Genomic DNA, 25,919 nt, shown 5'->3' on the forward strand with positions numbered 1-25,919 from the left:
AGACGGCGAAAAGCTCGGCGGGAGACCAAATGCTCGGGTCGCAAGGTTCAAAATGGCTCCGGCCTCCTTCGGAGGTGACGTAGAGAGCAGAACTTGTGTTCGCCCCTCCCTTTTAGTGAAGAAGGGAGCAGAACGGGGATCAGCTCGTTTGGAGGGTGCGAACATCGATCTGGGGCGCTGGTGTTAACCCATCTCCCTCGGCTGGAGGACTCAGCCCGCTCCTCCTTAGGTGATTTGCAGAACAGAACTAAGGGCCCACACCTTTCTAATGTGACACAGTATGACAGAGTTGATCCCGACTGCTTTTTAAATCTTAAAAGCAGATAAAGGTCTAGCTCCACCCCTTTGCGAGTAGGGGCCGAAGGGGCGAGGCCCGCCCCTTTTTGGGCGACCGCGGCCGAGTGGGGTTAGGCCCGCCCCTTCCGTCCTGTAATGTGTCCCCCAGAACTGGGGTCTTTCTCCTGGGTTGGACCCCCGGAACTTGGGAAAGCCAGAGCTTGGCCTTTTTGTACGAGTTTGGGCCTTTTCTGCAGTCAGTAACCCTCACTGTGGCCCAAGGAGCGGAACTAGATAACAGTCTTCCCACTACCAGTGTTTTTTACATCTATCTCAGGGTGTGTACACTGAAGCAGGGCGAAGCTGTGTCTGGCAGCCGGGACAGAGGCTGAGGGCAGTTCCACACCCAGATACAAGGTCCCACGTGACTCAAGTGAGGCAAGGTGAGAGGCTGGGAGTTTCCTAGAGGAGAGGCGGGAGGTGAAGGTACAGGATGCCTGTATGGGTTTAGGAGAAGAGTTACTGAGAAAGAGGTGGAAACCAAGGAGAGGAGTAATGGAATGAATGATCCTGGTAAAGGGATAATGGAAGTATGGGGAAGAGGAGATCAGGGGCTGAAAAGGGAAGAGATACAGGAGTACACAATTAAGGAGGCATGCTCCTCCCAGAGTAATCTAGCGTTCTTTCTCATTTTTTTTTAAGCAACCTAATGCCCAGTTTCTATTGGAAAAGATACGCCTAGATTCTATGTTGGGGAGAAGGGCTGTCTCAGCTTCAGTGACTAAGGAGACCGATAGGAAGGAACTAGAAAAGCAAAAGTACTGAGGGTAAAGAGCGTGGGAAGTACAGGGGCAGGGAGAGGGCCTGAGAGTATCCCTTCTCTTTAAAGACCCGAGAGAGGGTTGAAGGAGGGAGCTGGACTGAGGGGAGATGGGGACGGCGGGAGGAGGGCAAAAGTCAGAGACCAGCCAGAGGGCCAGGGAGATGGAGCCGTGGAGAGAAGACGACAGGTGGAGAACTCAGTGACTGGCATATAGTAGGTGCTTGAAAATACCTGGAGTTGAGGGGGGGTGGTAAGAAAGAGGTTTTTGGAGAACAGTTGGAGTTGGAGGGAATAAACAGCGGATAAGGGAATTAAGGAGAATGAAAGAAACCAAGTGAAATTTCCAGGAAGAGGAGAGCTGATGAAGAAGGAATGGGCCAAAGAAGGAATACAGCACCGAAGGACACACAAGCCATAAGTGCTGAAAGGGAGTTGGAGGAAAAAAAAGATGCAGCTGGAACCAGAGAGAAGGCCAGAGACAGAGGCCGAGCCCAGCCGAGCTCTCGCGGGGCGGAGCTACCAAGAGGAGACTGGCCGATGCGGGGAGGAGACGCCTGGGTCCCTGGGAGGCGATTGGCAAAACGGGCCGCCCGTCACCGCCCCCTACTTCCTGGCCAGCCCCGGAAACCAGCAGGCGTTGGGGAGGGGTGGGGGGGGATAGCGGCAACAGCAGCCCCAGCCCTCAGAGAGACAGCAGGAAGGGAGGGAGGGAGGGAGCTGGGGGGACAACCCCCCCACCATTCCTACCGCAATGGGCCCAGCCTCCCACTCTCACCTCCCCTCCATCGGCCGGGGCTAGGACACCCCCAAATCCTGTGGCCCCCTTGGCACCGACACCCCGACCGAGGCAGAGACACAGCCACCCGCCACCACCGCTGCCGCAGCCTGGCTGGGGAGGGGGCCAGCCCCCCGGGCCCCCCACCCCACTGAGGTGGGGGCGGGAAAGGGATGGGAGGAAGCGGGAGGAGGGTGCTGAGAGGGACTTGGAGGAGGGGATGGGGGAGAGATTGGGTCTGGGAGGCGGACTGGGGAGAGGGTTGCTGGGGAAAGGAGAGGGTCCCCGAGAGGGAAGAGACCCGGTGACCCTGTGAATCTGGGATGGGGGTGTGGATAGAGAGTCCTGAAGAGGGAATTCCTGACATCTTCCCCAATTCCTTTTCCTGCCCTTTGGCCCCACGTGACTCTTAGGGGGCTGTGGCCGGGAGAAGGAGGTTTATTACCCTCCTTCCCCCAGCAGAATTTGCTTCCTAGGAATGCCCTCAGACACCTCTGTTTCCATCTAGGCACAGGACTTTCTCAGTGGCCATCCACACTGGGCTAGATCCTTACTGACACACAGATGCTTTGTGGGGGGCCATGTTTTCTACATGGAGTCTGTGCCTTTGACATGTTTAATGGCTTATGTGCAGCTAGCTTCTCCCTATACTATCCATGGTTTGTGGAGAAACAATGTGTTATTTTCCATCAGAATTGCCCATTCTTCTCTTATGTCCATGTCTCATGTCCAGTCTTGACATTGTTCAGGTGTGTGAGTTTTTGTATATTGCATCCATTATGTGGTTTCATGTTTCTTGCACATTTTATGCTTTTGCATGTTTACTTCTGCATGTAAAGATCAAGCCTTGTTTTGGTTCATATCTCGTATATTATGTCCATGATGCTGTCGTATGCGATAATCCTCATGTGTGGGATCCTGTGGTTTAGTGAACTAGTGTATACTCCTGTTGTGATCAGGTTGGCCTGTTTGCTGCCTGTGTTTTCCTAGTCAGAGTACACACGACATCTATGCGTGATCCTTTACTTATTTATCATACTTACACTGATGTGACATGTCCACAGCATCTGTGCTTTTGGTTATACATACTACATAAATTTCATAATTTTATTGGCAGTATATTTTTGTGAGTCATATATATGCACATTAACCCATTTGGCACTCCGTGGTGCTTATTAATCTTGGATATTTCTGCTCCGGAGAGGGTCACTTAATGTCATGTATTAGAGAAAAAGGCGACAAGCCTACATGTCCCCAGAAAACCATCCCCAGATGCCTTACCTTGCTGACCTTCCTGGCCTGTGTCTCTTCACATACATTCTCTCTCCAGTGGCTATGGACAGTCTGTCTTCATGGAGCTCAATGCATCCCACGGAGTCAGCCCTGCTGTGCACATTATCTGTTCCCCACTCTTTTTGCACAGTTGGCATCTTTTTGATGACAGCAGCATCTCTCCCCTGTGGCATGTTAATCCTCATGCTGTATGTTTCTCTTCTGTATGAGATGGGATGCTCCATCTTGATTGTTGGTACTTTCCCTTCAATGTGATGGTATATTGTATGTGCATATTTCAGAATAGGTTATGGTTAGGCTTCTTATGTTCATTGTTTTCTTGGTGACTTATCTTTTCACAGTTAATAGTTCTCGAGAGTGTAGCTATCTGATTCCTGATCATCTCTGTCATTAATTATGGCTGTGTGGGTGTGCACTCAGCATTATAATCTGTTCCACAGATGTTTATTGAGCCACCTCTCTGACTCCTCCTGTCCGGGTTTTGGGAGTGCCTACCCTCAAGCTGCTTACAGACTGGGAAAGGAACAGAAATGCCAGTGAGCAGTTACATACACAGTGGTGTCAAAATCAGTGGTTCTCAGACGTGTGTGTGCACCAGACTCACTTGGAGGGCTTGTTAAAATACAGATTGTTGGGCCCAATGCCCAGAATTTCTGATTCGGGAGATCTGGGATGAGGTCCAAAAATCCGTGTGTCTCTACACTTTGAGATCCAGTGATCAAGATAAAAGTGTAATGAAAACTTAGGCCAGGTGGGGTTCAAGAAGGCTTCCAAAGTGTGATGCTGAGCTGTGTGAGGCAAGTGAAGAAGCGGAAGGGCATTCCAGCCAATGGAGCAGCCTGTTCACAGCACAGAAGCATGGAGGATTGTGGTGTGTCTGAGGAACTAGAGTTGAAATGAAAAAGGCCTTTGTGGGGGTGTGGCCGAAAATGGAAAGAGAAGTCAACTTGCCTAAAGGGCCTGTAAACGAGACAGGGAAATGCTCAGATTTGTGTCACAGGAGGATCCCTGATTGCCATGTGGATGACAAATTGGAAAAGCAGAGTTAGGATCCTGTTGCAAATACTCCACAGGAGAAATGCTGGACCAGACTTAACAGGGGCAGCGGGATAGAACAGCTCAGAGCCTACAGCTGTAGAGTTGGCAGATTTTCCTGTTTTTCTAGGGTCTATTAGCCTTCACTGATTGGCAATGGACTTACCTTTGAACATAGACTTTCTTGTCATTGGAAGGGAGTGCCTGTAGTCTTGCTGGGAGTGACAGGTTAACACCATTTCGTGATTTCTGACCCTGCCCCCAACAGTGGGGCAGAGTGGAGGAAGGAGGAAGAGCCTAGAAGGCAGGTTCTGTGTGCCTGCCTACACCTCTTCCTCCTGAACTCTGTCCTCCCAGAGAAGGTGATATGATGTGTCTTTTACTCTCTGCCCTCCTTTTTTTTCCCCCACTTAGTCAGGACTTAAATATTGTATCTGCCTGACCAGGTTGCCTGCAGTGTCCCAGGAAGAGGGGGGAAGAGGGCAGAAGGATTTGTTTGCCTGACGGTGGAGGGAGGATTAATAGATGGTAGCTACTCCTGGTATGTCCATGGGTTTATCTGGGAATGGGAAGGGGGGGTGGGGGTGGCTGCCTTAGCGGAGAGGGGATTTTCTAGTTATGCATTTACTACATTCCTTCATTTGTTACTGGGCGTGACTTGAAGTTAGCCTTCTGGTGTGAGCGGGTCAGTCTTTGTGTTTGCATTAGTGACAGAGCCTTTATGCTTGCCAGTGCGCTCTTGAGAATGTCTGTGGGTGTTTTGTCCCTTAACCGTATCTGCTGTGTGTACACCTATGTGTGTACATACGAGCAGCAGCGTAACTGTGTTGGGAATACAAGCTGCTTGGGTTTAAACTAGGAAGTGCTTCTTAGGAGCCATATCATCTCAGGTAAGTTATTTAACCTCTCCTATAAAATGTAAATTGTGTGGTTCATATTTAAGGGTTTAACGTAGTCTGTAGTTCAGTGCTAATCCAACAGAAATATAATGCAAGCAACATGTAATTTTTAATTTTCTGGTAGATACATGAAAAAAGGGAAAAAGTAACAAGGGGAATTTAATTTTAATAGTATGTTCTACTGAACCCAGTATTCTGAAAGGTTAAAATTTCAAAGTGTAATCACTACAAAAGATTATTATGGGATATTTTACATTCTGATTTTTATTCAAAGTCTTTGAAATCTAATGTATATTTTACACTTCCAGCACATCTCAGTTCAAACGAGGCTATTTCAAGTGCTCAGCAGCCGTATGTGGCTGGTGGCTACCCTATCAGTTAGCCCTAAAACCTTACCAACTACAGGTGTTAGTTACTGCTGTTATTAATGTCCTCTTATCATATATCTGAGTTGTGGATGTCCATGTCTCATGTCTCTTGTCCTTGTGAATATTTCTGGAGCCTTCCAGGAGAGGGGTGGGAGAGCAGTCTTGAGCTCCTGTCCTCCCCACCCCCATCGTAGAGCGGCTTCCCTCCGCAGGTTTTGATTGGAGCCCTGACCCCATCCTATGTCTCTGGCCTTTGTCCTCATAGCTCCCCAACCCCTGCCTTCTGTGCCCTACACGCCTCACTCCCCTCCAGGACCAGGCCCACTATCCCTTGCCCTGTCCCCTGCAGGTGGCCAGAATGGAGCTGTGGCCGGGGGTATGGACTGTGCTGCTGCTGCTGCTCCTGCTGCTGCTCTTCCTGCTGCCCGCCCTGTGGTTCTGCAGCCCCAGTGCCAAATACTTCTTCAAGATGGCCTTCTACAATGGCTGGATTCTCTTCCTGGCTGTGCTCGCCATCCCTGTGTGTGCTGTGCGAGGACGCAACGTTGAGAACATGAAGTGAGGGCCAGGGGATTTGGGGTGATGAGAGAACCTAAGAGTCAGAAGTGAGCAGTGGATGGGGAGGATGTTGGGTGTGTAGGGAAAGCAGAGAGCGCCCAGGGACAGGGAAGGGGAGAACACTGCAAAGATGCTCTGAAAGACAGTGGGTGGGATGGGGGAACTGAGGCATGCAGACGGGTATCAGTGGTTCCTGCTAGAACCCCTTGCCATGACCCCACAGGATCTTGCGCCTGATGCTGCTCCACATCAAATACCTGTATGGGATCCGAGTGGAGGTGCGTGGGGCTCACCACTTCCCTCCCTCACAGCCCTACGTCGTGGTCTCCAACCACCAGAGCTCACTCGACCTGCTTGGTGAGATCCTTCTCAGGGCACACCTCCCCCAGCCATGCCCTTCCTCCTTCCCCAGAATCTCCTCCTCTAGGGGTCCTCACCTCCCCTGCATCTGAACTTTGCCCCCTGGCTCCCTTCTCCCCTTACCCCCGCACAAACAGGCTAATATATGTTTAATCACCTCTTCCTCCACTCAGGTCTTCCTGGCCCCTCCCCTCAGTCTCCTTTTCCCTTTATCTCCAGTCCTTAGTAGCTGAGACCTGCTTTCCATGACACTTTGCCTCCTTTGGCCTTCACCCTTCACCTTTTACCCTAGGGATGATGGAGGTACTGCCAGGCCGCTGTGTGCCCATTGCCAAGCGTGAGCTGCTGTGGGCTGGCTCTGCTGGGCTGGCATGCTGGCTGGCAGGAGTCATCTTCATTGACCGGAAGCGCACAGGGGATGCCATCAGTGTCATGTCTGAAGTTGCCCAGACCCTGCTCACCCAGGATGTGAGTCCCCCTGTGGAAAAGGAGGGCCCGGGGCATTGTGGAGCAGAGCAGTTGTAAATAAGCTGAGACGCAGGGCCATGGGGCCTCAGAGGTCTCATTACAGCGTCACAACCATATTCTGACCCCTCTGTGTATGTCTTCTTGACCCTCTATCTTCCCCAGGTGCGGGTCTGGGTTTTTCCTGAGGGCACAAGAAACCACAATGGCTCCATGCTGCCCTTCAAACGTGGCGCCTTCCACCTTGCCGTCCAAGCCCAGGTAATTACTACTTCCCCTTCTGCTATGGAGCCCCCAGCTTCCACCATCCCTTTCTTTGTTGGCAGTGGCTTGTCATGGGGCTTTGAAAGGAACTGTGGGCTGTCTGCTTTTCCCTTTCCCCAGGTTCCCATTGTCCCCATAGTCATGTCCTCCTATCAAGACTTCTATTGCAAGAAGGAGCGCCGCTTCACTTCGGGTGAGGGCCCTGAGTAGACGTGGGGCTGGGGGTGGCCAGAATGACCATGGATGAGAGAGGCTAGAAGGGTGTCCCCACCAGGGAGGAAGATGGGTTAGTGTCAGAACTGAGATGTCCAAAGGATCATCCAGTGTGACCACACATCAACCAATAAATATTTAAGCACCCACCATACCCTGCTACGTGGGTAACACTTGGTCCCTCCTAGAGGGGCTGTTACTGTCCAGTGGGAGAAATAGGCCTGTGTGTGCGAGGCTGTAGTAACACTTGGCAGTAAAGGCTAAACTGAGACAATGGGGGCTGAAAGGGTGCTGTTGAGGTGTCTGGACCCCAGGGGGTTGGAAAAGGCTTTGTGCAGGAGGGTCTCAGAGCACCAAGTAGCTGGCAAGCAGAGGGGCAGTTGTCCAGGGTAGGGAGAACTGAACTGAAAAGTTGGGGAGGGAGTAGCAGGAGAGCTCAGAAACTGTGCCCCACCTGTGGGCAAAGGCCTAGGTATACAGGCCATGATGGTGCTCACCCCCTCCCAGGGCGATGTCAGGTACGGGTGCTGCCCCCAGTGCCCACAGAAGGGCTGACACCAGACGACGTCCCAGCTCTGGCTGACAGAGTCCGACACTCCATGCTCACCGTTTTCCGGGAAATCTCCACTGATGGCCGGGGCGGTGGTGACTATCTGAAGAAGTCTGGAGGGGTGGGCGAGGCCCGGCTCTGAACTCCCCTCCCATCTCCCCCCACCTTGCTCCCACACCTACCAGCCCACTGTGCCCTGAAGCAGGGCCAAGCCCTCTTCCTTGTTTCTCCTCTCCCCACTGTTCCCCTGTTTGGAATCTTCAACTTCTGAAGTGAATGTGGATACAGCACCACTCCTTGCCCCTTCCCAGCTCCCCACTCCCATATACTCTCCTGCCTTGGCGCATTCTCCACTCTGACCCCCACCCACCTCCTGTGCCATTTTGTCTGTGGGATGGTTGCCTCCCCATCTCTAGTGGCTCACCTACACGAGGGTGTGAACACACCATCCTTTCCCCAGTGGACATTTTTCCTTTGTGATCTTCTCTCCCTCTCCACCCCACATTGGCCAGTGGACTCATCCATTCTGTTGACCAGTACCCTCCCACAGGTCCACAGATTCAGTGGACTTCTCCATTTGTGTGGACTCCTCACACTGTGGCTGGAAGCAATGCCTGGAACATTCCTGGCTTATCCTGGGAATACTCTTCAGCACCCTCACACTCCCTCCCATGGAGCCTCCTGTTAGTGGAGGCTGGACTTTTCTCACATAGAGGCCTCATCCTGCCCATACCCAGGTGCCCAGGGGTGAGCCTACTCCTAGATGCCAGTTTGGTCTCCACATTTCTGCTTCCCCCTGTCCCTGTGGTACGGTTCTTTAGTGGTCCTGGCCCCAATCCAGTCCCCTGCAGCCCTGCTGTACCATTCTAACCACACACAAGGGAAGAGGCAGACATCAGGTGCTGCATTCACTTCTGCTCCCTGGGGAGTTGGGGAAAGGAACTGAACCCTGGCTGGAGGGGCTGGGAGGGCTTTTAATTTATTTCTCTTTCTTTTGAGGCTTTCCCTCTCTGAGCCAGTTTTCATTTCCTCCCGTGGCATTAACCACTCCTGCCTCGCACCCCAGACCTGTGCCCACAAACTGGAGAGGTGGGCTGGGAGCAAAAGGAGAGGGCGGGACCCAGTTTTGCGTGGTTGGTTTTTATTAATTATCTGGATAACAGCAAGAAACCGAGAATAAAGACTGAGAGAGAGAGAGATCTGGGCACTTTCTGGCTGCATTTGTGAAGGCATTAAAGTGGTTCTCACCCAAGCAACCTTACCCCAGCCAGAAGACTCGGGTGGGCCCAAGGCGTCCATCATCCCCCACTTCCTCAGCTCTGGAAGTTTCCATCACTCACTGCTCCTTAGTGGCAGATAACCTTATCTGCACTTCCCCACCTGGCCATCCCAGATGATTAGTGGGGCCAGTTTCTGTATAAATTAGGGGACCCGGGCTCTGGAGAGGTTCCTTTTCAGCCGTCTGAGACCTGGGCCCAGGCTGTTGTCCTCGCAGGAGCCTGATGAATGACAAGGAAGCAAGCAGACACACTGGCTGCAGACTTCTGGGGCTGCCAGGGCACTGGAGAGACTCATCCAACAATAAGTCATTTGGGGACAGGGTACCAAAAAGGGTCAAGTATGGCTATCTAGGGACAGTGTGGGGAGACTTAAGTGTTGGGAAAGGGCTTGGGGAAAAGAGAAAGTTGAACTACAGAAAGGTATCTGGGACAGCTGGGGGCATCTACTGGGTGATGGGGGTTCAAGCAGAGAGGGGCAGGAGGACTCACAGGTGCCCAGCCTCTCCTCCAGCAGCAGCACCTGGTCACTCAGAGACTCTATCCTGTCACTGCGGCCCCACAGCTCTGCCACCTTTTCCGGCTGTAGCTCTTCAGGGGGCATGGGCAGCACAGCCCGGACCCAGGCCCCCGCCTGACCAGCCCACTACAAAGGAAGGGACACCTCAAGTGTTGGGGGCGGGGTGGGATGCACCCTGCTGGGAGGGCCTGGCCCACACCACCACTCACCTGCTCCAGCCGCTCCAGGCGCCCTCGCAGCGCCCGAATCTCCTGCCTCAAGTCATGCTTGTCATGTTCAGCTTCCCGAACTGAAAATAAACAGTGTCAACTACAGCCCAGTTGAGCCTGGGCCCTTGCTGCCACCTCTACTCCCGCTCACCTGCCACACTGAGGATGCTGGCACCGGTTGGCGGCTCCAGGACACCCTCTGCGCAAGTGCGCCGGTCCTGGCCCAGCACCAGACCTTGGGGACAGCCGCAGGTGAAGCTGCCTGCCGTGTTGACACAGTGGTGCGAGCAGAGGGTGATGCCAGTCCTACATTCATCCACGTCTAGTTAAGGGAAAGAGAGGGCTAAAGGATGGGGGCAAGCTGGCGCCTTGAGGGTGGTGAGGTCCTGACACCACTGGGGGGTGGGGGTGGGGATGGGGAGGGACCACTCACCCACATGACAGTGCTTCCCACCCCAGCCTGGGGCGCACTCGCACTGCTCTGGCCTGACACAGATGCCTCGGTTCAGACAGGGCTTGGCGCAGATGGCTGTGGGTGCAGAAGGGTGGTTCAAAACAGGACAGCCCACCTCTCCAGCCCCCCAGCTCGCTCCATCCCCAGGCCTGGGAATACCCAGTCTCACCTTCGTCACAGGTGAGCGCCCCCGGATGTCGCTTCTTCCAGCCCTGGCAGCACACAACGTGGGTCTGCTGTACCTCTCTCCTCACCTCCCTCCATGCCACTTGGTATGTGGTCCTAGAACACAGGCCTGGCTCTGAACATTGGTTTATGGGCTTTGGTCTGGGTTCCTGAAGTTCCGGAAAGACCAGCAGGGTCCAGGCTCCCCAGCCCTCACCTGTAGGTGCTGCAGATGCGCCGTCCATTGCACACAGTCAGGTAGGGCTTATATACTGGCTGGCTGTAGGACTCGTTGTAGTGGAGGGGGACCACCAGCATCTGCTTGGAGCAGACACCCTGACTGCACCCAGGCCAGGGAAGGTGAGAATACTGAGTGGGCCAGGCCCTAGAGGGCCAGGAATCGCACTCCCCTCAAGACTCCACTGAGCACCCCCCCCCCCAGAGGACTGCCTCACCCCCCGCTTCTCCCCTTCTAAATGTCACTGTTTTGCCCCCTGTTGAAGTGCCGCCACCACCACCACCACCCCGCTGTTGAAGTGCCACTCGCAAGTTTCCTGAAGACCTCACACCTGCCCTGTGCCATCTGTCATCACCTCTCTTTGAGGGATCCGCCCTTGGCCCCCTGGGCTGACATCAGTAGCAGGAGGAATGACAGTCCGCCGAAGACAGTGTACAGCTCATTCCTGGACCCCATGGTTCTCCTTGACTCCAAACTGCAGGCTGTGGGCAAGAAGAGGTTAATGGAGGCACTTTCCCTCTCCTATAAGCACTCCAGCTCCAGCCCCTCCGGGAGCAGAGAGCAGACTGCCAGTGCCCTCTAAGGGAGTCAGCACATTCATCTGTACATACTTGCACTAGCCATCAGGATTGTCACTTTTAACATGACCCCTTCGTTCAGCACACCTGGTCCCCGAAGCATCATGCAAGGGTACACCCCGACACACTCCCTCCACCCCCTCTACACTACAGTTAACTCTCCCCGAGGACCCTCCTATCTGTAACAGGCCCTCTTGTACATTTTTCTATCTTCGAAGCCTCAGAGAGGCACCATTACATCCTCTCACCCTGTACCCAAAACCAGGCACCTAGAAATTGCACCTTAAATACATCCCTACTACCTCCCACACCATCATCCCTCATACAACACTCCCCAACTCACACTCATTCTAAGGCTATTCCCCATTACAGTCTCCCCACCTGTCTTTCCCACTCTCCCGGAGACTTCAAGCAGACCAGCCTCAGCAGCAGCAGCTCAGACTGGTGGGCGGGTTAGGCAGGCTGGGAAGGAGAGGAGGGGCCAGGCCAGACAGAATGCTCCCATTCTTGCCCCCTCCCACAAGCCTTCAGAGTTCCTGCTTCATCTGCTCAGTGGTATCCAAGTCCCACTACCCTCACCACCATCCCAGCAAAGGGGCCCCTAGAAGTAAATTTCCAACCCTTTGAGACCTTATTTCTGGACTTCCCAAATCAGCAGAGGGTACTGGCTCTGTACCACCACCAGTACCTCTGGTCCTTGCCACATCCTTCAACCCAACACAGACTTGGGGAGAACTGAGGGGGCAGGGAGAGAGAACGGGCAGAGAAAAGCACGGTCAGGTCATGGGAGAAGAGGCAAGAACAGCTGAAGAAAGAAAGGAGGGCAAGTCATTACAAAAGGCCAAGGGGGGGTGGACAGCCCAGGGCACTAAGGGGAAATTGCCTCCCCTTTCTTGATGACATTTGTTAGGGCCTGGGGGGGGAGCAGAATTGAATCAGCCACCGCCCCCCATGCAAGACTAGACAGGGCCCTATTGTCGCCACCAAAATTCCTTCTTTCAAGGAAGAGGCGGCTCATTGTCCAGCCCCTCACCCAACTGTGGCCTACAAAGGTCGAAAAGGGGCGCAACAAATGCCCACCCTGACCCTTAGCCCCCTTGTCTAGCCTGGGGGTGGCAGGCGCATTCCACCCAATGAGGCTGGGGCACAAACCACTGGAGCTCTGGGCTCAGCCCCCCAAGCTTAGGCTGGGACAGGAAGAGAATTGTCCTCTGCAGGAAAGAACCCACAGAGAATCAGGAACCCACACAGAATGGGCATTTAGAGAGCGGAAACACCAAGGGGGGTCCCACCCCAGACCAGGCATCCGGGCACCCAGACCTCAGGCCCTCCATCCCCACCCTCCTTGGGGAGCCAGGTCCCCCTTACCTGGAAATGAGCCAAGCCACACTGAGGAAATGGAACTTTATTTCCATTAATACAGGGTTAACACCCATTCAATGGTAGCTAAAAGAGGGGCTGGGGCCTCAAAGAAACTAGGCTCCCAGGGGGTACCCCAACACTGAACGTAGGGACTGGGGGATCCCCAAACCTGAGATGGGCCTCACAGGCCATAGATATTCCCCAACACTGACATTTCAAGAACAGAACTGTCCCCATAGGGGAGCCTCAGAACCCCACTCTCATGGGTAGTCCTTCCTGGGAGTTGGGAGAGCTGAGGAAAAGGGAACATGGGGAGAAGAGAAGCTAAAAATGACCTGAGTGGCCTAGAAGGAGACCCCTGTAGTGGGCAGGGGCTGGGTTCTCCTTCGGTAACAGCCAGAGATGGAGGGTCGGCGGTGGCAGCAGCAACAACAGCAGGAGCAGCCACAAGTTAAAAACCTGGTTTCTCTCTTCCCAACCTTGGGCTTGGGAAGCTGAGAGAGCACGGAGCAAACCCCAGACATGAGCTGGGGGAACACCAGGATTTGTCATGTACAGAGAAGAGGAGGAAGGGGTCGTGGGAGCCCTGGTTGGTGCGGGCAGTGTGGGAACAATGGGGTGGTCCCAGGCACATCAGAGCCTGACATTTGCCTTCCAAGGCCACCGCTTGGTTTCTGGGCTGGGGAGTTCCCGGGGCATCTCTGAGGACATCCTCAGGAGAGCCAGGGTTCAATGCAGGTCTCATAAAGCGTACGGTTGGAGTGCCAGGCCGTGTGGGCGATCCCAGCCATCGGACACCTCACTATGGCTCCCCGGGCCAAGAGTGTCTTCAACCCAAAAGAATCCCGCAGATAAACCTTCAAGGTGGGCAAAGGGTCACAGCAGACAGACAGATGAAGAAACAAAATGAGTTCCTGCTGGTGTCCTGGGTCCCCTCTCCCCACAGGGTGAACCCTTCCGCACTCAGGGGTCGGTGGGCAGGGAGGGCTACAGACTGAGGTGGGACAGAGCATGAAGAAAGGGGACACAATCCCGGGGGCTCACCGGTTGCTCCTCCATCTCCAAGACCGTCTCATTGGCGTCATAGAAACCAAAGAAGCTACAAAGAGATTGAGGGTGGGCAGAGGAGGTTATTAGGAATGCTGGAGAAAATCAAGGTAGGCTAGGGGACTTCAGGAACTCATGGCCACAAGGCACTCAAAATACTTAACTGGGTATCATGTGCCTCACGAGGTGATACACTGAAACTATAGCAAGGCTTCTGCAGAGTCCCATCAAAAATGTGTGACCTGAACCTACTCCTGAGGAAACAGCCAACAAACCCTGAGGGACATTCTACAAAATGTCTGGACCACACTCCTCAAAAATTTCGATGTCAGAGACAAAGACTGAGGAAGTAGTCCAGAAAAAAAAAAAAAGAGACTAAAGAGCTATGCAAGTAAATGCGACTTGTGATCCCAGGATGGATCTTGCAATGAATCCCCCCCCCCCCCCCCAATAAGGACAACTGGAAAATACCTGAATCAGGTCTATAGAGTAGCCTAGCCATGTTAAGTTCCTGACTTTGATCACGGTATTGTGGCTACGTAAGGAATGTCCTGTGCATAGCCGACAGACAGACATACTGCAGTGTTAGGGATAAAGAGACCTCATGTCTACAACCTATTCTCAAACAGTTCACAAACATAACTATACCCTGTATCTGTATAGAGAACAGAGGAGGGCAGAAACATGGTAAAATGTTAACATTTAGAAAATCTAAATGAAGAATACATTAATATTGCTTTTGTAATACTTTATTAACTTATTAAGTATGAATTTATTCCCAAATATAAGGAATAAAAAGGTCTTAAGATTCTCAGAAGCAGTATTTAACTGGCATGGGCCGTGAAAGGGCACTGGCCATGACAAACAAAGGATGATAGTATTTAAAGTCCAATAGTTTACAGGAGCAAAGAGAGGCCACTCGCCTGGTTCTAGAGCACCAACAAAGGCTTCCAAGTGAGGACTCTCCCCTAGGGAAGGCTGTTCCCCAGGCAAATGAAGAGCAGGAGCCAAGGTACAGAAGTGAGGCCCAGCTGGGTGCTGTGGGGAGCTGGGCTGGAGGCCGAGAGGCCATGCTGAGTTGGGCTGGAGGCCAGGAGGCCATATATTTCACCAGGTGTAGGAGAACAGCAGGGGCACACAGACCTGGGTTTGAACTCCAGCTCTGCCGCACACTCCCAAGCATGTGTGGCTGAGCGTATTATTCTCTTTGTCCCATATAAGAATACTTCCTTTGCAGAGAGGAAGTGAAACTCCGTGGTTAGATCAGATAGCCTGACTTCACAAGTTACTGACTCTATGAGGATTAAATAAGGTTTATTTGAGAAGTACTTGGAATAGTGCCTTGACATGTAAAACATGCCATGTAATTGTGAACTATTACTATCTTCACAGGGTTGTGGAGGTAAAATGAGAAAAAACAAATCCCATCCCATGGGAGTCCCATGACTCCTTCACTTAAAACCCTCCAAGGCCTTCCCATATCACTCAAAATAAAAAGTCAAGGGCCATGGTTGCCAAGAGCTGGGGCAGGGGGTGGGAGAAAGCAGGGATGGGGAGTTCATGTTTAATGGCTATGGAGTTACAGTTTGGGGGAAAAAAAAAGTTTTAGAGATGGATGGTGGTGATGGTTACACAAGAATGTCAATGTGCTTAATGCCACTGAAGTGTACTTAAAACGGTAACTTTTATGTTATGTATATTTTAGGGGGGAAAAAAATCAAGGCCTGACTGCCCTACAAAGGCTGAACATCACTGGATCCCTACTGCCCCTTTCATCTCCTCTCCTGCCCTCCCCAGCTCCCTGCACTCTAACCACATGACCTCCTTATTCCTCACACCTGCCCCAGGACCTCTATAGATGCTACTCCTTTCCCTGAGTCATCCCCCCTCCCCACACACCACCACCAGATTTTTCCACAGCTCCTTCCTTCACTTCAAGTTTCTACTCAAATTGCAACTCTTCCAGGACCTGTCTGGCCATCATCTGACACAGGCTCCAGTTATCGTCTAATCCCTTCCCCTGCCTTGTCTTATTACCACCTGACATTTACATTTATTACATTTCCTATACGACCAGATCGTAAGCTACGTAATAGCAGGGACTTCTCTCTCATTTACCCCTGCATCCCAGTGGCCCAGAACAGTGCCTGGGCATACATACAGTGCTCAATACATATTCATTAAAGACTAAGTAGCTTACGTGACATTTTAGATCACTCATGATGGGCAAGAGGTCCATACATAGCACAATGGAGCCCCAGATTTTCCTGAGATACAGGATGGAGGGGACAGGGCTGAAGGCTATTACAGAAGTCCAGATATGTAAAACAGGTGGGAGAACACATAAAATGGCATGGAACTATACACATCCTACCAATGACAACTTTCTGGTTTTGATACTGCGCTAGAGTTACATAGGATGCAATCGTGGGGGGAACCGGGCGAAGGATACATACCCAGGACCTCTCTACACTATCTTTGCAGCTTTCTATGAATCTGCAATTATCTGAAAGCTAAAAGTTTTTACAAGGCAAGGGTTTAGGGATAGAGAGGAAGCATAGTCTGGAGGACGTAGCAACTGGCTGGATACAAGTTGAGGGATAATGATTCCCCGTTTTGGTCTCCAGTGACAAGATATGTGGAGGGTGAGGCATGCAGGCCTGAGATAAATATTACTGGGGGCTGGGGGATGTCCTTAGCCAATCTTCAGGCCACACAGTCCCTTATTACCTAGACTGCCAGGGGGTAATAACACCATCATCAGGACCCCCAATCAGCACCAGGCGGCCCACACGAAGAAAGTTCTTCCTCCATGCTGAAGAGTGGGAAGAAAAGAGCTTGCATCAGTCACAGGGGTCAGGCCCTGTTGGAGAGGCAAACATAGGGGGTCAGAGAGGCAGAAAATGGGACCCAGGTAGGAGCCTAGGGTCTCACCAGTGGCATTGGGATGATCTCTTTCCCCATTAATCAGGGCCAGGAAGCTGCTGGCATTGAGGTATAAGTCATCATGGTGGGGGTCTAGGTACAAAGAGCAGTTAGAAAGACAGTCAGAGAAGCAGGGAAAAGAGGCAAGACCAGATGCTGAAAGGCCAATCAGGGGACTACAATGATAGACAAGGTGACTACTAAGAGTAGCAATAATAGTAATTGTGAACAAGAGAGTAAACACCTTTATCCAGCACCTAGGATGCCAGGTACTGTTCAAAGTATATTACGTATATTACATGTTAATTTCTTTAATCTTTACAACCCCCTATAGGGTAGATACTATATTAATATTTTACAGATACAGAAAACAGTCACAACCAAATATTTACTATCTGGCCCTTTAGAGAAAAAATTTACTGACCCCTGCCCCAGACTAACTCTGAAGCAGTAAGGTAATACACAGAAAGTGTTCTCAATAGCGCCTAGTCACACAGTTATCTTCAGCATCGCTGAAGTTATCTTCAGCATTACTGTTGGTTATGGTACAAGGGGGAGCAGCAGACCCTACCCCCCCAGGGTGCCCCTCCATGCAGACCCCAGTTTGGCATCCCCTATTCACCGTGCCAGTAGTTGCAGATGGAGAATTCTTGGCCCCAGGGGCTGTAGCAGATCCGGTAGAGGTTAGACCTCATGGAGGTAGGGAAGAGCCACTTCAAATAGTCCGTATCTGGCAAGAGAACAGCAGAATCCAGTGGCCCCAAACTTCTGTGTCCCCCAAACTCAGAGCCCTCTCAGGAGCCCACCATCCCCACTCACCTCCATACTGTCCCATTTGTGGAGAGGAGAGAGAGATGAAAGAATCCACGTTGTGCTCCTCCATGACGGACAGCAGTGCCCGGCACACCAGGCCCCCTGGAGGCAGAATGCCACGAGGCTGGGACTTAGGTACAGCCAGGTCAACAGCCTCCCCACATGCCCCTGCCCCCAGCGTGTCCATAAGAAGAGTGAAGCCCAGAGAAAGCAGGCACACCTTGTAGCAAAAAGTTGTATGTCGTGAGAGTAACAGAGCCAGAATTAGATTTCTGGGTCTCCCAACTCTACCTGTAGGGTGCTTTTTACTCTTTCCTTATCCCTTATGTCCAAGAACCATGGGTAATGGCAAAAGGGGGCAGCAGCATGGGGAGCCTCCCTCCCACTGAGGACACAGAGATAAGACCCAGGTGCTGAGGGAAGTCAGAAAAGTAGGGCTCAGGTACTAGGGCTCTGGCTAGGAACAACCAGGTTCAGAAAAGGGGACACCAGGAAGTGTCCCTCAGGTAAGGATCAAGCCTCAGATAGGGCTTAGAAGTTGGGAGGGGGAGTGCGCCTACCCTGCGAGTAGCAGATGAGATGCACCCCTTCAGGGGCCTCTGCCATGATGGGGGCCACAGCCTCTCCGAACCCTTGCACCTGTTCCCACAAGGGTCGCAAGCTCTCTCTTCCATCGAAGAGATCGAGCACAGTCACCACAGTCCCAGGGTGTGTCTGTGGGAAGGGGGCAATGCTGCAACAGGGGATGGACTATGAAGCCCCTCCACACCGCCCCCTGGCCAGCGTCCACATGCCTATGGCGCCCTGCAATGAGAACCAGGGATCTCGTCCTCCGACTCTCCCAACGCCAGCACCAGCTCCTCTAGGAACTGAGCAGGCCCGGAAGCGCAGCTTTCAGTTCCCCATTCTCCTTCCCCCGTCACTACAGTAGCCTCCAGCGCCCCACAACCGAGTGTCCCTTGCCAGACCTCGTTGATGTATTCCAGCAGGTGGCGGAAGCTGTATGAGCTGTCAAAGAGCCCGTGTACCACGATGACCGGTTTGTAGGAAGCGCGATGGGGCGCAGGGGCTGCTGGCAGCAGCAGCGGCGGCAGGAACGGCAACAGGAGCAGGATCCCCGCCGGGGGGAGCCGCAGCCCTCTGAGGCCCAGCATGCTCCCGCCTGAGAATGGGGCGATGAGGGCCTGTGAGAGAGATGACAACACGCTCTCCCCTCGGAGCAGACGCCCGGCCATCAAGATCCCCCCCAACCGTGCTCACACTAGGTTCAGGTCACAAAATAGCCTACTTTGAACTTACTTCAGGACTGTAGGGAAACACACCCCCCTACACGCACCGACGCACACCCGAAACCCCGCCCCAATTCAGCCGGAACTCAGTCCCTGGGCCCAGGGTCTTCCTAACGCATCATGCCAGCCATGCACGACCCTGGCTTTTGCAAGACCCCTGAGCAGCAGCGCAGGCTCCTGGAGAATGCAAGCTCCCACCTGGCCTACGTCCGTGAGCCTGGCTCCGCCTGCTGTTTACTTCTCCCTAGACTGGAACCCGCGGGGGGGTGGGGATGAGGGGAAGGGTGTAAGGACAGCGCGCGCTGGGGAATGACGGATGGGAGAGGGGAGGCTGCTAGGGGTCGCGCTTCGCCGTCACGTCCGGGGCTTTCCCTGGCAACCGTGTCGGCGTCCCCTGAAACGCAAGCCCGGACCAGAGGGGCAATGGAACATTCCACTGCATTCCGGGAGCGGGGGATGAAGTAGGCAGACCGATCCATTTAGGCCGGTGGGGAGAGGAAGAAGCGGCAAACATATCCTGGGAATCTAGAGAAGGCCGGTCCAGGCCCTGCTGCACCAGCGAGCCGAGGGTCCGATTTCTTGCCCTTGATTCGCCCCACTTCCCAATTCAGGCGTCCTGCTCCGCTGCGGAACATGAAATTCTCCCTCCCCCGGGGTGGGGGTGCGGGAGAGGGCGCTGGGGAACAGACTGGGGAAAGGCAGTCCTCCGCATTTCGTCCTACGCCGGATCCGGGCTGAAGCCAGCCCAGGCGGACCCCTCCCCACCCCTACCCGCCAGCCGCCGGCCCCAGGTCAGCGCCTTACAACTGTTCATTATGAAGTGCGTGTAGTGCCCTTGTCTCCAGGGACGCGAAGAGTCCTCGAGGCCCCTCGAGCTAAAAGTGCTGGCTGACCCAGTTTCTCCCGGCCTACTCTACTCCGCTCCCGGTATACGACCCACCTCCAAGGGGCGGAGGGCCCCTGGGGCAGCGCTGACTCACGCTAGCGTGGTTCCCCTGTCTTTCAACTTGAGGGATCCCCCCCCCCCCCCCCGTCTGCCCCTGGCTGGGAGCTCTAGTGGGCGGCTTGCGACGCAGACCCTCGCACCGCATCCGTACTTCCACGCTCCAGGTGTCCTGCACCTCCGCCCGCGACCCCTTCCCGATACCTAGGTGGGCTTTTACTTAGCATTTAAAAGCGTTCCCCTTCAGGAAAAAGGATTTCGAAGCTTGTCTGAGTCCCTCCCTCTAGTCACAAGGTCTTTGCAAGTCTAAAGTTTCTCAATAAAACTGACGTGTGCCGAGAGGTGTGTGATGTGAGGACGGGGTGGCGGTAGGGGGTCAGGAGCTCACGCGAACGCGAACGCGAAACCAGAACGACCAGTTCGGGGCCCTGACCTAAATGTCAGGAGCCTGGGACTGGTCCAAGCGAGGGCTTCAGCTCTGTAGCCTCGGCTTGGACGCGGAGGGGAAGGACACTGCCGGAGAAGGCGACTGCCTCAGTGGGGGGATGGGGAATACTAATCTGAAGGTGGAGGCAGGGGAGGGTTAATGATTCCCCGACGGTGCTTTTGCAAAAAGCCCAAGTCCTATAAATCCCGGTAGACTGCCTACCTTCACCTTCCCTCTCCTTGTAAGCGCTCACAAGATACAATGAAGAAATAAAAGCCCGCAATTACAGCTGTGCTCCAACCTCCCACCCCCCACCACATATACTCCTGTCGATTCAGGAGGTGGCTTTGCGTCTTGGCAGGGGTGGTGGGTGGGTGGGATCTGAACACTGATGTGCCCAGAAACTCTAAGAAGCCCAATTATCGAAGAGGGAAAGGGAAACCAAACACATACTCCCAAAATGGAGTTGCCAGAAATGAGCTGATCCATCCCCTCCTCCCAAAGTGCTGAGCTCCTTCACTCTGGAGAAAAAGGTGTCTCTGCATCCCCCCAGCTTCCTCTCTGTCTGCCAACCCTCAGTCCCCCAGCCACAGGCCCAGCGGCTGCTGAACCACTGTAGACCGAAGCCCCCCACTTTACCTGCAGTTCACCCCAGGCCATAACCCTGGGAACTCTTCAAGCCATCGCAGGTCTCAACTCTGCAGTTCTCTCTCATATACAATTACCTTTCCTAAAGTGGGGGAAAGTAGAGCTAAGGATTTGGAGGAAGATCCTGAGAATTTGTGGGGACTCTGAGGGAAGCTGAGGAGGGGGGCCCCTGACTAGGGTGAACGAGATCCGGTGGGGACTGGGGTACTGAATCCACTGAGCACCTGCTCACTTCCTCCCACAATATAATCACTACAGCCAGTCTTAGATGGGAAGACTCTAGAGAGTTCTCCCTCCCTCCTTCTTTCCCTTAGTCCCACCCGCCTCGCCTGGTCTTGCTTGCCTCCCGGTTTCCATGACAACTCCAAGGGAGCCCAAACTGGGGGCTTGAATACCAGGGTGAGAGGAGGAGAGACAGAGTGAGGGTACCTCAGAAACTGTCCCCCTCCCTCTTCTCGGTCCCTTTAAGCTCCCCCCCCCCCGCTCTCCCTCCGCCCCCCGCCGCTGTCTTCATCTCTCCATCTCTGTGCCGCTGCCGGCTGCGCAATCTGCACACCGAGACTCCGACGCCAGCCAGGGACCCCACTCCCGCTACAGGGACCCTGTCCCAGTGAGACCACAGGCCATGTCATCGGAAAAGTCAGGTAAAAAACAACAAAACCTGCCCTTTCCACCATCTCCAGACTCTTCCCCCCCACCATCCTTGGCCCCAACCCTCTACCTCCCTTACCCCTGGGGGGGGGTATTCTGTTTCATTCCCCTTCTGTCCAGCTCTCAACCACCATCCCCCTTCTCCTTCTATATCCCTCCCTTCTCTTCCTTTCCTCCCTCCAATCTCAGCCTTGTCCCCTTGCCAACATGGAAAGGGGACAGGTTGAAAGGGTGAGGGAAGTAGAAGAGTGGCCTAGCATCAGCTAGGTACTGCAGGGACAGCAGTATTGGGAGTGACAGATGGACAGATGACACTGGCTTGCATGGGGACATGCAGTGGAGATATATAAAGATATGATCAGATAGAGGTTGTTAGGGGAGTAAAACCCAGAAGACCCTTCTTTATCTGCCCTAAAAGAGGTACTGGAATTCCCAGAGGCTAGGCCCCCTTCCCCAGGGCAAAAAGGCAGAGTGGAATATGTCGTCCTCCATGTGTTTATACAACTGTTGAATTAAGCACATGTTAACACTGTGTTGCATGTCTACACATGTGCACACACAGGACTAGCTCAGATGGGCAAGTCGGAGGCAGCCATAGCTTTGCTGGCAAGTGAAAGCTCTGGGCACATTACTGAAGACAGAGAAGAGTGGAGGAGAGTTGCGACCTCAAAATCAGATTGAAAAAAGGAAGGGGGGAGGGTAGATGGCCTAGATCCAATCCCTTTCCTGCCCCAAGACCAAGAGATGCCTTCTCACCCATCTCCTCTGTCTCTCCCATTATCTTTCTCCATCCCTGGCCCTCTGTGTCTCCCCCTTATCCCCTTCCTTATCTCTTCTTTGCCTGTCTTGCCTCTGTCCCATACCCTCTCCTCCGATCACCACCCCCAGGCCTCTCAGACTCAGTCCCTCACACCTCTCCACCACCCTATAATGCCCCCCAGCCCCCAGCCGAACCCCCCGCCCACCCCCACAGGCAGCCCCCTCCTCTCACCACCACCACCACCACCACTACCACCAGTCCGGGACTGCCACCCTCCCGCGCTTAGGGGCAGGCGGCCTGGCTTCTTCCGCGGCCACTGGTCAGCGCGGTCCCTCATCTTCCGCCACTCTGCCGCGGCCACCACACCACGCCCCGCCCGGCCCGGCCGCTGGGGCGCCCCCACCCGGCTGCGCTACCTTGCCCCGCATGCCACCCGACCCTTACCTGCAGGAGACTCGCTTCGAGGGCCCACTGCCCCCGCCGCCGCCAGCCGCCGCCGCTCCGCCCCCGCCGGCGCCCTCTCATACTGCCCAGGCTCCCGGCTTCGTGGTGCCCACGCACACGGGGGCGGTAGGCACGCTGCCACTGGGGGGCTACGTAGCCCCTGGCTACCCCTTACAGCTGCAGCCTTGCACTGCCTATGTGCCGGTCTACCCGGTGGGCACGGTGAGTACAGGGTGGACAGGGGCCCGGGAGGAAGGTGTGGGGACACATTGCGGGGGTAGGGGTGGGGGCTGGTGGGATAGAGAAACAGAGCCAGGGGACGGGGCAGGTTCCTAAGACAAGCCCTAGAGAGAGGAAGGACTGAGGAAAGCCTTGGGAATGTGTGTGTGTGGTGTATGTGGGTTGCAGGTGGGGGCGGGGGGTGGGTGTCTGGCAGTCAGTTGGGGTCAGAGATCAGGGTCTGGGAAGGGGAACGGAGCACAGAAGTTCAGAGGAGGTTCGAAAGAGTGAAAGGAGAGAGGGGGAGAAGAAATGGAATCCCAGGACCAAGGAGGAGAAGGGAAAAGAAACCTGGAACTGACTGATTAAGGAAGGCCAGGCAGATATTTGGGGAGAAGAAACAAGGTCTGGAGTGAGCCAAGACAGCACTGGTATGGCCATTCCTTATGGGGAGGGAATGTGGAGACCACTAAGAACATAGGGCAATCACAGCAATGACGAAAAAAGGAGTCTACAAGGAATTTATGGGTGTCATGGAAGGGTAGTGGATGATAAGTTCTTTTGAGAATCAACATCCAAGAATGGTGCTTTAAAAACCACTCTGCCAGACGCAGAATGTTGGTGGGCTGGGAGAGGATGGGAATGACGTCCTGTCCTCTCCCTGCAACCTTCCTTCCACAGCCCTATGCAGGCGGGACCCCGGGGGGAACAGGAGTAACCTCCACGCTCCCCCCGCCGCCCCAGGGCCCAGGGTTGGCCCTGCTGGAGCCGAGGCGCCCGCCGCACGACTACATGCCCATCGCGGTGCTGACCACCATCTGCTGCTTCTGGCCTACGGGCATCATCGCCATCTTCAAGGCAGTGCAGGTGGAAGGGGAGTCGAGGGCGGCATCTGGGAAAGACGGCCTCACTCGGGTTTTCCTATTCTAACGGAGTGCGGGATGTTCAGGGGAGCATCTCAGAAGGAACAGCGGCTCTGATCCTCTTCCTTCCGCCCTTCCCCCGCAGGTACGCACGGCCTTGGCCCGCGGAGACATGGTGTCTGCCGAGATCGCTTCACGCGAGGCCCGGAACTTCTCCTTCATCTCCCTGGCGGTGGGCATTGCAGCCATGGTGCTCTGTACTATCCTCACCGTAGTCATCATCATCGCCGCGCAGCACCACGAGAACTACTGGGATCCGTAAGGGCTCACCCGGCCCGGCCCCACCCCGCGCCCCTCAACTTCCCGAGAGCGTTCTGCAGCCACGCCGCGGATCCAGTGGGTGCCCCGCACACCTGCCTCTGGGGCCACCAAATTTCGATACAACCTAAACTCGGCCTCCACGGAACTTCTCGCCTTGAGGGCACGCTCCGAATCCAGTTCCTCAGGAACCCCGGAAAAAAGCCCACCCCCAGAAATGCCACTTCCCGGGATCCCCGCCAGATGCCCGGCCCTCAGTCACTCCAGTCCCCCGCCTCTAAATGCAGCGCCCCCAGCCGAGCTCCCTCGGTCTCCGCTCCCCAGCCGGAGACAGGTCCCCAAAGCCCCGCCTCCTCTATAGGCTCCGCCCCGGATCTGACAAAATCCCGCCTCCAGGTCGGCAGGCTCCGCCTTCTTTTCCGTCCCCGCGGGGTGATTCAGTCCAGTGATTGGGTTGTGGCGCTAGGTCTCCCCGACAGACTGACAGACTCTTCCCCTTCTCCCCGCGCAGGGGGCCTAGCCCGGGGTAGCCACGCCCTCAGGCTCTCTCATCTTTTCGTAGTACAGTTTTGTCTCCTCCACCCCGGTCTCTTGCTATTTTCTTGCTAATCCCAGCACCTCTACTTTTGGTATTTTTGGAATGAGATTTGGGAGGTTCCCAGTTTAGGACCTTTCACCCCGGGAAAGTCCCCGTTCTCTGTAAATATTCCCTTCCACCTATCCCAACCAGTGGGCAGCTGGGCAGAAGGTAACCCAGGGTACGTACTTCGTACTTCCCAACGTCCGGAGGAGCCAGTCTGCTCCCCGCTCCCCTTGGCAGTCCCCACGTTGTTCTGATTTGTGTGTGAGTGTGTGTGTGAATTTCTGAAAGAATATTAAAGAGACTAAGTGGATTTATCACCCACACTTCCGAAGACTGCAGCCTTGCAAAGGCCCTCCTCTTTTGTTCGCCCCTTTTACATCCCCTTAGCTTCCCTTCCAAGGGAAAGAAAGATAAAAGAAAACTGACAGAGACAAAAGTGGACAATGTTCAGAGTGGACAATGTCCACAAACATTCAGATCAGAGCAGAGCCCCAGAGAGGTCACTAGGCTCTCAAAGACACCAGAAAGGCACAAATGTGGAGGCTGGGGGCAGGGGGACATCTCCTTAGGAATCCCACCAGGGTGATCTGGTATGAGGTCCATTCTTGGTGGGGATTTCTTTCCCTAGCATATATTTTCCACTTCCTACTAGACTGGGCTTAGGGCTTTGAAGAGAGAGGATTTACAAGTAGACCCAACTATCTATCCCCACAACTCCAGGAAATCAGGAGAACAAGACAGACTATTCTGAAGAAGTTGGTCAGGGATTGGTTGACAGGGAAAACATGCCAAATGCCTACAGCTGTTCCTGCCTTCAGGCCAGAGGGTGGCAAACAGCCTGGATTGGAGCCCTGCATGGTTTGTTTTACCTGTATAGGCGAAGGGAGCAGAGTGCTATGGGAGGAGGTTATCCAATATTACTGACTGTGTGACTTAAAAGCAACAGAAATTTATTTCTCACAGTTCTGGAGGCTGCAAGTCTGAGCATAGCATAGTTGGGTGAGGGCCCTCTTCTGAGTTACAGACTTGTCATTGTATCCTTACTTGTTGGAAGGGGCAAGAGAGCGCCCTTACTTGTTGGAAGGGGCAAGAGGTTTCTATTTTTTTTTTTTTTTTAAAGATTTTATTTATTTATTTGACAGAGAGAAATCACAGTAGACAGAGAGGCAGGCAGAGAGAGAGGAAGCAGGCTCCCTGCTGAGCAGAGAGCCCGATGCGGGACTCGATCCCAGGACCCTGAGATCATGACCTGAGCCGAAGGCAGCGGCTTAACCACTGAGCCACCCAGGCGCCCTAGGGTTTCTTTT

At 54.0% G+C, this 25,919-nt stretch overlaps 3 protein-coding genes across 22 annotated transcripts; 2 read left to right on the top strand and 1 right to left on the bottom strand.

Annotated features, from left to right (window-relative positions):
- Window positions 1-211: 211 nt before the first annotated feature.
- AGPAT1 (1-acylglycerol-3-phosphate O-acyltransferase 1) lies at window positions 212-9,076 on the top strand. Of its 7 annotated transcripts, none has more exons than XM_045065127.1 (8): window positions 212-229; window positions 614-719; window positions 5,819-6,027; window positions 6,251-6,384; window positions 6,680-6,855; window positions 7,018-7,113; window positions 7,237-7,309; window positions 7,837-9,076. In XM_045065127.1, exons 3-8 carry the CDS (start codon window positions 5,828-5,830, stop codon window positions 8,019-8,021), a joined length of 864 nt encoding a protein of 287 aa, XP_044921062.1. In that variant the 5' UTR covers window positions 212-229; window positions 614-719; window positions 5,819-5,827; the 3' UTR covers window positions 8,022-9,076. The 7 variants fall into 7 exon arrangements, with proteins under 7 accessions (XP_044921062.1, XP_012905642.1, XP_012905639.1 ...); XM_013050185.2 differs by lacking the exon at window positions 212-229 and adding an exon at window positions 1,447-2,030 and having other exon boundaries at window positions 623-719; XM_013050188.2 differs by lacking the exon at window positions 212-229 and having other exon boundaries at window positions 603-719.
- Window positions 9,004-22,713, bottom strand: PPT2 (palmitoyl-protein thioesterase 2). Of its 14 annotated transcripts, none has more exons than XM_045065123.1 (17): window positions 22,630-22,713; window positions 20,766-20,856; window positions 18,436-18,651; window positions 18,028-18,181; window positions 17,474-17,569; window positions 17,277-17,384; window positions 16,664-16,747; window positions 16,460-16,544; window positions 13,727-13,781; window positions 13,437-13,539; window positions 11,098-11,224; window positions 10,722-10,844; window positions 10,509-10,621; window positions 10,319-10,414; window positions 10,037-10,207; window positions 9,886-9,965; window positions 9,004-9,802 (listed from the first exon to the last, which is right to left on the bottom strand). In XM_045065123.1, the coding sequence occupies exons 2-17, from the start codon at window positions 20,784-20,786 to the stop codon at window positions 9,494-9,496; spliced, it is 1,941 nt and encodes a 646-aa protein (XP_044921058.1). In that variant the 5' UTR covers window positions 20,787-20,856; window positions 22,630-22,713; the 3' UTR covers window positions 9,004-9,493. The 14 variants fall into 14 exon arrangements, with proteins under 14 accessions (XP_044921058.1, XP_004780953.2, XP_012905627.1 ...); XM_004780896.3 differs by lacking the exons at window positions 20,766-20,856; window positions 22,630-22,713 and adding exons at window positions 18,955-19,005; window positions 19,561-20,742 and having other exon boundaries at window positions 18,436-18,629; XM_013050173.2 differs by lacking the exons at window positions 20,766-20,856; window positions 22,630-22,713 and adding exons at window positions 18,955-19,005; window positions 19,561-20,742.
- Window positions 21,234-24,943, top strand: PRRT1 (proline rich transmembrane protein 1). Its single transcript, XM_004780886.3, is given in 5 exon segments — window positions 21,234-21,418; window positions 22,314-22,382; window positions 22,385-22,851; window positions 23,530-23,715; window positions 23,857-24,943. Coding segments are annotated over 5 exon segments (918 nt in total). The 5' UTR covers window positions 21,234-21,399; the 3' UTR covers window positions 24,034-24,943.
- The last annotated feature ends 976 nt before the right edge of the window (window positions 24,944-25,919 follow it).

The sequence above is a fragment of the Mustela putorius genome, unplaced genomic scaffold, assembly GCF_011764305.1.
Source record: "Mustela putorius furo isolate JIRA1106 unplaced genomic scaffold, ASM1176430v1.1 tig00003856_pilon_pilon_pilon, whole genome shotgun sequence".
In the NCBI taxonomy this organism is placed as follows: domain Eukaryota; kingdom Metazoa; phylum Chordata; class Mammalia; order Carnivora; family Mustelidae; genus Mustela; species Mustela putorius.